At 44.7% G+C, this 11,148-nt stretch overlaps 1 protein-coding gene across 1 annotated transcript in view; it reads left to right on the forward strand.

The window, feature by feature from the left end:
* Positions 1-8,413, forward strand: part of AGT (angiotensinogen) — a 101,377-nt gene extending 92,964 nt beyond the window's left edge. The window contains exon 5 of the mRNA XM_086927349.1: positions 7,858-8,413. Coding sequence (XP_086783475.1) covers positions 7,858-8,043 — 186 coding nt within the window. The 3' untranslated portion in view covers positions 8,044-8,413. The remainder of the gene's footprint in view (positions 1-7,857) is intronic.
* Positions 8,414-11,148: the final 2,735 nt, after the last annotated feature.

An 11,148-nucleotide genomic window follows, 5' to 3' on the forward strand; every position in this document is an offset into this window, starting at 1 on the left:
AAAGAACATTGGATTTAACCCAGATCTTTTGATTTGGGGTGAATGTATAATTTATTGAGCATTCCGTCCATCATTTGTTTGCATAGCACTTTTTCACCCTAAGTGGGATGGGTATGCCTAGACATGGGTCCCTTGTTCACTGGGCCACTGGATTCAAGCTAGCCTGGCTGATGAAGGGTAATACCCAGAAACCGGTCCCTGTATGCTTGTTTCCGGTCCAGGGAGGACCTGGATTGGCAGTTCAGTCTGAACTGCTCCCATGAGGCACAGAGTCAAGGCTGATTTGCATATGGATCAGTCTAAACTGGGGTGGCATGGTGAGCAAAAGAGCATTGGATTTAACCGAGATCTTTTGACTGGGGGTGAATATATGATTTATAAAGCATTCCGTCCATCATTTGTTTACGTAGCACTTTTCACCCTTTGTGGGATGGGTATGCCCAGACATGGGTCCCTTGTTCACTGGGCCACTGGATTTAAGCTAGCCTGGCTGATGAAGGGTAATACCCAGAAACCGGTCCCTGTATGCTTGTTTCCGGTCCAGGGAGGACCTGGATTGGCAGTTCAGTCTGAACTGCTCCCATGAGGCACAGAGTCAAGGCTGATTTGCATATGGCTGGGTCTAAACTGGGGTGGCATGGTGAGCAAAAGAACATTGAATTTAACCGAGATCTCTTGACTGGGGGTGAATATATGATTTATACAGCATTCCGTCCATCATTTGTTTGCGTAGCACTTTTCACCCTTTGTGGGATGGGTTTGCCCAGATGTGGGTCCCTTGCTCTCTGTGCCACAGGATTCAAGCTAGCCTGGCTGATGAAGGGTAACACCCAGAAACTGGTCCCAGGATGCTTGTTTCCGGTATAGGGAGGACCTGGCTTGGCAGTTCGGTGTGGACTGTTCCTATGAGGCACAGGGTAAAGGCTGATTTGCATATGGCTGGGTCCAAACTAGGGTGGCATGGTGAGCAAAAGGACGATGGATTTAACCCAGATCTCTTAACTGGGGGTGAATATGTGATTTATTCAGCATTCTGTCAATTATTTGTTTGCGTAGCACCATTCTAATTTTCAGCATCATTATTTTACATCTCTAAATATTCATGACGTAGATGGGCCAATCTTTCTTCCAAAAGCGTGCACATTTGTGGGAAAAGCTGTGGAAGTCTTGGGTTCTGTTCATTCTACTAAACCACACACTGAAAGTGATCTTCTTTCACATGCCGGATAGTAGGACTGGATGCACATCTGCAGGTTTTGAACTCCAGCAGCAAAAGGACTAGAAACTTTCAGAGCACTTATCTCTCACACTAAGTCACCTTGCTGCACCCACCTAATCGCGCCCCTTCCAGCACTGTCCCTCCTTCAAAGCCTGCCATAGAATATCCAGTGACCTCATTCTTCCTTTGTAATTTACAGGATGTAATCTTCTTCTCAATTTCCTGAGCACACCACCTGTTCCAGCTCTGAAAGCCCCGTAGGAGCACTACGAAAAACGATGTAGTCTCCAATCACACTCTAGGCAATCTCTCATAATTTAGGAAAGAGATTCCTACACCCACTAGAGGGACATATTTAATTGTTTCATCTATGTAGAAATATTGAGCTCTTCTGATAATTGATTGCTATTATTTATTTCTGAGTGATTTTGAGGTAAAGAACTTCACCCTAGTCAAGTTAAAGTTCACATTCACCTCTGTCAACCAATTTCTCACCATTTTGTGTTGTTTCTTGATGTGAACTGCAGATAAGAGTAATTATTGAGAGAACTAAAGATGGTAACGAATACCAGAGAGATCAGAAAGTATAGCTGTCTTCAACCTTTCTTTCACATGTTCTAAGTTCCTCATAATAAGGGAACTTGTTCAGCTAATACAAGTTTTTTAACCCCTTCGATGCTGATGACGAGCTCAGCTCGTCATCAGCCACGGGTGGTGTGTGCTGATGACGAGCTGAGCTCGTCATGTAACGCGGTATTTTGAACCGCGCAGCACAGCGCAAAAATCACCGCAGCAGCGATGCGGTTAATTACCCATGGTGTCACCATCTTCCTTCTCACCACAAAGTCCTAAAAACTGGAAGCGAAGGATTCCAGTAGTTCCATGTAATGCCTGACAAACTTCAATATTCTTTAACCAAGTGGATACTGTTGCCCCTTCAAGTAAAATATAATCCCTGTAGGGTAGGAAAGCAGCGCCAGCGCTGCCCTCCAGCTGCCAAGTTTCTAAGCGGATGAGGCTCCCACAGTATCCACTTGGTTAAAGAACATTGAAGTTCGTCAGGCATTACATGGAACTACTTCCACCAGCATGCCTGTTCGCCCACAGGGGCGGGACTTCGTACTTAATAAAATTCAGCTGTTCTTACAATGCTTGTGTCCTGCTTCATGCCGCCAGTGATCAAGAGCTCAAGGGAGCTCGAAACGCGTATGGCTACGAGTAAAACAATCAGCCTGCCTACTTGCTGCCGCTTGCGAGGTGTTGTGCATTAAACCCCCTGTGTGTGGCGTTCCTTTTCGAGGACAACTTGGTTTTGATGTTTAACGGCTGGTCCAGCCGTCGGAATGCCCTGACTGTGAACAGCGGTTCCTGTGTGCTCAGAACTACGAGTGCGCGTTGGGCAGTGGGAGCCTCATCCGCTTAGAGACTTGGCAGCTAGAGGGCAGCGCTGGCGCTGCTTTCCTACCCTACAGGGATTATATTTTACTTGAAGGGGCAACAGTATCCACTTGGTTAAAGAACATTGAAGTTCGTCAGGCATTACATGGAACTACTTCTACCAGCATGCCTGTTCGCCCACAGGGGCGGGACTTCGTACTTAATAAAATTCAGCTGTTCTTACACTGCTTGTGTCCTGCTTCATGCCGCCATTGATCAAGAGCTCAAGGGAGCTCGAAACGCGTATGGCTACGAGGAAGACAATCAGCCTGCCTACTTGCTGCCGCTTGCGAAGTGTTGTGCATTAAACCCCCTGTATGTGGCGTTCCTTTTCGAGGACAACTTGGTTTTGATATATATATATATATACACATATAAGACACACAGTTCCTGACGTTCCTCAGAAAAAGCAAGGACACCTCGGAAGTTTGCAGTGAAAAGATATTACTGACTGCACCAGCAACGCGTTTCAGCTCACTCCTTGGTTATCGTGACCAAGGCGTAAGCTGAAACGCGTTGCTGGTGCAGTCAGTAATATCTTTTCACTGCAAGCTTCCGAGGTGTCCTTGCTTTTTCTGAGGAACGTCAGGAACTGTGTGTCGTATGTTGCAGGGTTTCCGATACCCTGAGCGAAGACCGCCCCACTTGACAGCCTCTACAAATATCGGATTCTATATGAAAATAAATAGAGAGAGAGAGAGAGAGAAAGAGAGAGAGAGAGAGAGAGAGAGAGAGAGAGAGAGAGAGAGAGAGAGAGAGAGAGACAGAGAGACAGAGAATAGGCAGCCTTTTCAACACTCAAATCAATCAGACCAGAAACAGACCAATAACAGTTATTTACGGTGTAATAATTGGACTCATTTTAGCAATCTGTGAAACCCTCTTCAGTCAATAGTAAAATACACTTTGCTGATTTTTTCTCATAAAAAAATTATTACATTCAGACAGCATTGATGTGCGAAATTGAAAACTGTAACATAGACATCTAGGATCGAATGAAAAGCAAAGACTAAATGATTGTCTTTCGTATCTATAAACAGGCTCTTAATGGGAAAACAAAACCCTCATCTTGTGGAGAGGACTTTATACTTGATTTATTAGCCATAATATCAACTCGAAGAATCCTGGCTCAGCATTATTAAAGGCTTTCTGAAACAGGGCCATGTCAAGCTCCTACTCAAAAAAACACGGCAGTGACTCCATACATTAAATCAACTATAGGCCAGCCACATGCCTACCATTCTTGGCTAAGCTTCTGGAAAACTGTAGTAGTTAAACTGAAGAACTGTATTACAGACCACCTTTTGGAGGACCACCAATCTGGTTTCAGGTTAGAACAAAGCACGAAACTGCAAATATACAAGTTGTTGACAAAGGCCCAAATGTTTCAGACAAAGGTGAGTGTTTCTCCAGGTATTTCTTATCCTCTACACAGTGGTCAGCACCCCAGACAGTAAGTTAGTCCTGGGCACCCATAGTAAAAGGCAAGGCATTGAGGACTGTGTGCTAAAATGGTTCTCAGCTTATCTCTATGACAGAAAAATGGAAATCTACACTTGACACCACTGCTGTTTGCAAACTCTGGCACCACACTTAGTGCCGCAAGGCTCTATCCGCATCCCCCTCTTGATTAAACTTTGCTGATGAATCTGAGCTTTGCATTAGGGTAAAATCTGTCCTGGCTGTCTCCCTTCTTGCTAAATGTCTGAATGTTAAATCAGCCTAGCGCTCCAAAACAGTTCACACTAATTTAGATACAACAGAAATCTTGCTTGCCTTCATTTCTCCTCTAGGTATCACAACGTCGCTGGTGAAAAATTGCCTTATTTCTGAGACTTAACCTCAATATGGCTAGACTTTGAGAAACACATGAACATTTTACTCAATTTAGCGTTTCAGGAAAATGATAGCCCTTGTATTCCCATTCCGGATTTGTAAATATGTGGTTTAAAGTCTGCCTCTTAACAGAACTGATTAGGGCAAATCCCTCTAGTTTGGCCTTCCCATGCAGCTGCATTCCTTATGACCAGTACCAGCCATAAAGACCAGGGGGCATATTAGCAAGGGCTTATCGCCATTTTAACAGCCCTTTTTGCCGCTAAAGCGGCAATTTTTTATCGCCCTATCAGCAAGTTGTCGCTAACAGGCGTTAGCGGCCGGTTTACCTATCGCCTTGCATGCCAGCGATGATGATCACTAATGACATGCAAGGTAGGCGTTCCCAACAAGAAGCGACTGAAAACAGTCGCTAACACAACTTCCCCCTATTACCAACACAGGCGAAGCGCGATTATCGCTAGTATTGAACACCTGCTGCAAACTTGACTTACCTGTATCCGCAATGGGAGGTGGATTTTCAGGCTAAGTCCAACATGGCGTTAATGCGTGAATATCACTGGATTCCCACGACATTCAGGCATTTTGCCGCTATCGATGGATATTTTATCACATTGGAGATAAACGTTGCTAATAGCATGTTTTCTCCGCTAAAATATCCAGCGATAGGCAGCGATAAAAATAAACGTGTTAAGCGCATTTTGCTCTAAATATCACAAGTTCTTGTTAATATGCCCCCAGATCACCCCACAACTGCCTGATTTTCTGCTCCAGCTCAAAATATCACGCTTCTGGAAACTCGCTCGCATCACCTGTCAATTTACCAGCCCATCTACACACCACACAATACCGTTGGCAAAATCTAAGGGAATCTGCGGGAGAAAAGAATCCCTAGAAGCAAAAGAGTTTAATATCTGGAAGTCCTTAAAACTCTAAAACACAAACATTGAAACTGACCTTTCCCAGAGCAACATAACACTTTGGAACACCCTCCCCTGCTCCAACAGGAAAGTACCCACTCTCAACATTTTCAAATAATAAGCAAATATTTTTCTAACTCACTAATATATGATCATTTTAGGCTTGTGAAGCTGCAAATATTCTGTTTGCAAGGTTAATGGTGCATCATTTCAACATCAATATTACCTGTTGTATATACCCTGTGAAACAATGAAATGTAAGAATTTTGTAGGAAGCCAGTAGCATGAATGCCAGAATCAAAATTCAGAAATTCGTTGATCGGATATTACAACAGTGAAGGACAAAATGTGTTTTCCACAGTTTTGACATTACAGGGAACCACTAAGGGGAAGATTTAAGTTTACTGGTGCATCCCTGCAAATCAGCAGGGATGCGCCAGGAAACTTGCAACCCGCAAAACCACACCGTGCGCCACCACTGATGCGCCGCATTTACAATGGCAACGTCCCGATCAGCGCTTTACTCACCCGTCCCCACACCGAGGACAGATTCATTCCCCTCCCGCCGCCGATCATGCTGGGATCAGCGAAGATCCATCTACGGACCACGCTGGCTCTGGATACCCCCTTGGTAACGCAGGTCCATCTACGGACCACGCTGGCCCCTGAGAACCTCTGAACTTCTGATTGTTCCTTCCTCCCCCCCTCCCATTGATCACGCTGGGATCAGCGCATACCTATCTATGGACCACGTGACACTGGATAACCCTCTAAATCAACTCGTGCTCTATTGAACTTGAAGCATCGACCTTGTGAGCTTGAACCTCACCTCAACGGGACGTCCATCGTGGCACCCCGACAGACCCCCTACTCACGGATTATTTCCGTCTAACCCCTGTCACCTACCTGTTGCCTAAACGCACTGCCTCCAGCCTCCCTTTTGTCCTGATGATGATCCCAATTCTTACGGATCGAAACGCCGTCGACTCTCCAGCGAGATTCTAGGCGCCTTTTACACAGTGGTTTCCGCAAATAATATTGAAAAATGAATGACAATCTTCTGGAACTATTTTGAAACCACTTTGTTGTTTTTATTCACTGTACATAATTGCTCACTATACACCATGCCCCTTCCACGCTGCTTTCACTGTCACTTGTGTCGCCGTAGTGTCACTCATTTTTTCACTCGTGCACATTGTACAACCTTGGGCTGTCACGTATTATTTAATAATTGCAGTGTTGATATTAACTGTTAATTACTATTGTCCTATATATCCCAGAATGTCTTTAAAAATTATGCCTTGAGCACATATAACAATCAAACTGAGTCTACTTTTTCTGTCTGGATAAAACTGTATAGATATCCTTAATAATTGTCTGCAAACAATATCGGTTGGGATACTGTTCCTTGTATATAATTCTCTACCCCAATCCCAACAAGGTTGATGGGTTTTACACTCTGTTATCTTTCACAAGCATTTACAATGCGGCGCTCCATGGCACACGGATGGGCAGATGTGTGTCACCTCCCCCCGGCGGAAATGCGGCGCATTGCTAGAGTCGCGTCGTAAGCGCAACACGGCTCCAGGAAGGCTCGGGTGTGCCCTATGTCTACCATGCTGCATCAATCCTTATGCCTGCTTCAAGCAGGCGCATGGTTTTGACGCAGCATAGCCGTAAAAGTGACTCAGTGAAATCTTGTAGATTTCACAGCGTCACTTTTACGAGGCGTACCTGCGAGGGAACACCCACCTTGCACTGGAACGCCCACATGAAACCTGGCGCAGGTTTCATGTGGCGCAGGGGTTTACAGCGGGACACATCTCCCTAGATGCGTCACATTGTAAATACAGCGCAACATGGCGCACGATTTACGCCGCCGCTGCATCACAGAAGTGACGCAACGGCGGAGTAAATGTGTCACAAGGGGCTTGTAAATCTGCCCCTAACTGTCCTGGCCCAGTTGAATTAGGGAATAGTAGATGACTGTCTGCGACATCACTCAGTTTCTCCCACCTATCTTGGATCTCCACAGACATGAGCAATGCAGGAGAATGATTGTGGTGGTGCCCGTTCGCGGAGTATTCTGCACTTGCGCTCTGCAGAGCGTGCGGAGTGCAGAAAACTCTGCTCCGTGTAGTGCAGCAGAGTTTTTTCCCTGCTCGCACTCGCGAATGGTAAGTTAACAACTGTGAGCTATTTTATATTTAATCCGAGTGTAACCTTTCTGAAGACAAACAGGCATTCTACTGCTTCCTAGCTGTTGACAGGCAAATGCAGCAAGAGAAGCCTTCTTGTTGAAGAAAGAATAGGATACATTTTAATGACCATGACAGCTTCTGTATCTCATTACCTGCAGCAGACATGTATGCTGAAACGTTTAGCGTGCTCCTATCCAGTGGTAACACTTGTATGTTAAAGACTGTCTTGCACATCTTGTTCCAGATTTTGAATAAGGTTTACTTTGAGCTGGAAGACAGTGGTGTGGAGCCAAAGAAGACCCCACGAGAAGATGGGCGGATGATTCTGACAATAGCACTTCGTCAGCCTTTCCTCCTGGCAGTCTATGAGGGGAGCTCCAAGGCGCTGCTCTTCCTGGCCAGTGTCAGGAACCCACTGGGCGGAGTTTAAGCTCTGCAGTCTGCAACACCGAGAGGAAAAAACTGAAATAGATATTTCATCATTTCCTATGTATTGCCTTTTTTCAATCCTTGTAGTATTTTACCGCAGTGATAACACTACACTGACCTGGCTGAGAAAGGAAGCTGCTAAGTATGGCACTTTTCAAGCTAACGGTCAAAACAGAAGCCTTAATGACTAAATCACTTTCCCTGTTTGTATATTACTGATGGGGTCACCTGAGAAACTAATTTCTTCTAATGTTGAAATGTTGATAAAAGAAGAAACTCTTTTGTAGTCAAATGTCTTGTAATTTTGGTGTACAAGGACTGCCGTTTTATTATGTTCTATTGTTTAAAAAACAATAAAAGTGTCCCACCAATTTGTGAATAAGGACTCAGTTGTGTGACAATATAACACATATAAATCGTATGTTGTATCATGCTGGAAGCACTTCTACATCCTTACAGGCATTGGTCTAAAGTAAAAAAGCATCTTCATTAGTGCAGTGAACTGGCGACAAGGGGAGATATACTGTAAGTGGTGTACAAAACCCACATGAATATTAGAAGGACGAAACGTATACAAACATATCCACACATGTTGTACATGTTTTGTAACCACTTTAAAAAAAATACTTTTTATTTGATGGTGGCCTTTAGGTTTGATTTATAAAACAAATTCTTTATTTTTAAATGTGTAACGTACACTGTAAATTTTAGCTTTAAACCTCACCATAAAGATTCGAGTTGTTTTCTAGTCAGTAGATCAACAATGAGTTCCATTATTGAGGTCGGTCTTTGTACACTTAGGGGCAGATTTACAACTTCTGGCGCATCTCTGCTAATCAGCAGGGATACGCCAAAACAGTTGCGACACGCCAAACTACCCGTGGGCCACCACTGATGCGCCAGCAAGGATCGGGGTGCCCCTATTCCTAACATGCTGCGTCAATCTTTATGCCTGCTTCAAGCAGGCGCAGGGTTTAGGCCGGAACGCCCACACGTGGTGCAGGGCTTTTCAACGTGACACATCTCCTAGATGCGTCACATTGTAAATTACCCGCAGACTGGTGCTGGCTTTGCGCTGCCGCTGCGTCACAAAAGTGGCGTACGGGGCTTGTAGATCTGCCCCTTGGTGTTTCATAGGCCGGTTCAACATACGGGAATATTTACAAGGGAAGTGGCAAAGAGCAGTGTTAACCTTATTGGTTTAAAGCAGCTCTCCGCCACTTTGTAAAAGGAGGGCTGCACCGTATTTACAACAATTCGCAGCAGCCCTGCATTTCCCCAGCGCTGGCGCTAATTAATTCTGCCTAGCAGCAACACAGCACCCTTGCACCATAGTGCAAGGGTGCCTGCGTTGTGTGAATGATTGTTAATGTGCAGGAAGGTGTCCCTTCCTGCACATAAACAATCTTGCATGGCATTTTGCTGTTTCTATGTGTGCTACATAGAAACAGCAAAAAAGAGGAGAAATAAAGCATTTCTCCTTGTTGAGCCATGTTAAAGACCAGGGGGCCTTATTTACAAGCTCCTTGCACTGCCAGTGCATCAGTTTTTGCCTTGTTAAAAGTGATGCACCGGCGGTGCAGGGGAGTTGTGAATAAGCCCCAGGGTTTTTTGACCCTTTATTTTGGCACTGCCCCATATCGACGCCACCCTTGTAAATATGGGACAGTGTCAAAACCTGGGTGTTGCGGTGGAACGCCCACCACAACACCCATTGCCCACACCTTTCACGCTAAGTATAGCATGAAAGGGTGCCTTATTTACAAGACAGCGTTAAGCCACGTTAAGTGGCTTAAAACTGCCTTATAAATAAGGCAAAGCCTGTATCCCCACTGGAATGTCATTAAAAGTGACGATCCTTTTTGCGATAATTGGCTACCTCTACAAATAGGCGTCCATTCTGTCCATTTGTTCAACCACCCAATCTGTTGGAGGGAGGAACGAACTAAAGACCACCCTCATCGCCGGGAGAAGATTCTTTTTATCACCATCACCGTATAGATAAGAAATTTTAATACCCCTCTGTGTGCTGTGATCCATGCACCTAGCATTGCTGCAATCGTGGGATGTTTTTGAATTTGGCCCTTTGGGGTTCTTTTCATTGTACCAGCCTTGAAGGAAGCGTAAGTCATGTAACAGCTGATCCTCAAAATGGACCAACATTGAAGCGCTTGGATAGTTACCTAAGAGAGATTGCAGTTGTGACAGATGGTGTGCCAAATGGTAGGAATACATGTGGGGAGTCTTATGCCCTCTGTCGTGGTCGATGCATGTTTTTTTTAAGACCTTCAGTCTGGTCCTCTGCCATCTCAGAGGAAGTTGTTGATATGTTTAGCAACAGATTTTAAAATGTACATGGGGGATCAGTAAGCTTCCACAAGGGTTAGTTATTCCTGCGTGGTGCAACCATTTCTATGATATATACCCATCCCAAAAAGGATAGTTGTAATGTGGACTATCTTGTAAAGTCATTGTCATTTTGTTCATAAGTGATCAGAAGTTATCAGGGTTGCAAAACAGACCTCTATTGAGTTGGATACCTAAATATTAAAAAAATGTCGGTACCCATCTGAATCCCTAACCACCCACAGGCACTCTGGCGACTAAGGTGAGGGCTTTGCTTTTGCCCCTTTTAATGTTTAATGAAAAATGAGACATGGATCCTATTAGACGGATCAGAGTTGGAACTGAGACCCTGGAAGTCTTTTAGGTAAGATGAGATCTGCATACAGCAGTCGTTGGTCAGGCCTCCTGTTCTACTTATCCCCTCGATACTTTGATTGATTTGTTGCCGCTACTAGGGTTTCTAAGGTTAATAAAAAATACTAGAGGGAAGAAGGCGAAGCCTTGATTCGTTCCTATATGGAATGGGAATGGGGCAGACAGAAACCCTCTACTGTCTATGTGTGCAGTGGCTTTGTCGTACAACCATCCTAATTTGTTTATAAAGTTCTTGCCCTATACCTGCCCTCTATCATTCGAAACAAAAATCCCCATTCTCGTTGTCACTTTTATGGCATCAAGCGAGTCGTCAGGGTCCTTGTCAACCTGGCATATGAGGAGGGCTAGAAGACATATGTGCTTTCTGGAGAACGATGCGGCCTAT

Source organism: Lissotriton vulgaris, chromosome 6 (genome assembly GCF_964263255.1).
Source record: "Lissotriton vulgaris chromosome 6, aLisVul1.2, whole genome shotgun sequence".
NCBI lineage: Eukaryota > Metazoa > Chordata > Amphibia > Caudata > Salamandridae > Lissotriton > Lissotriton vulgaris.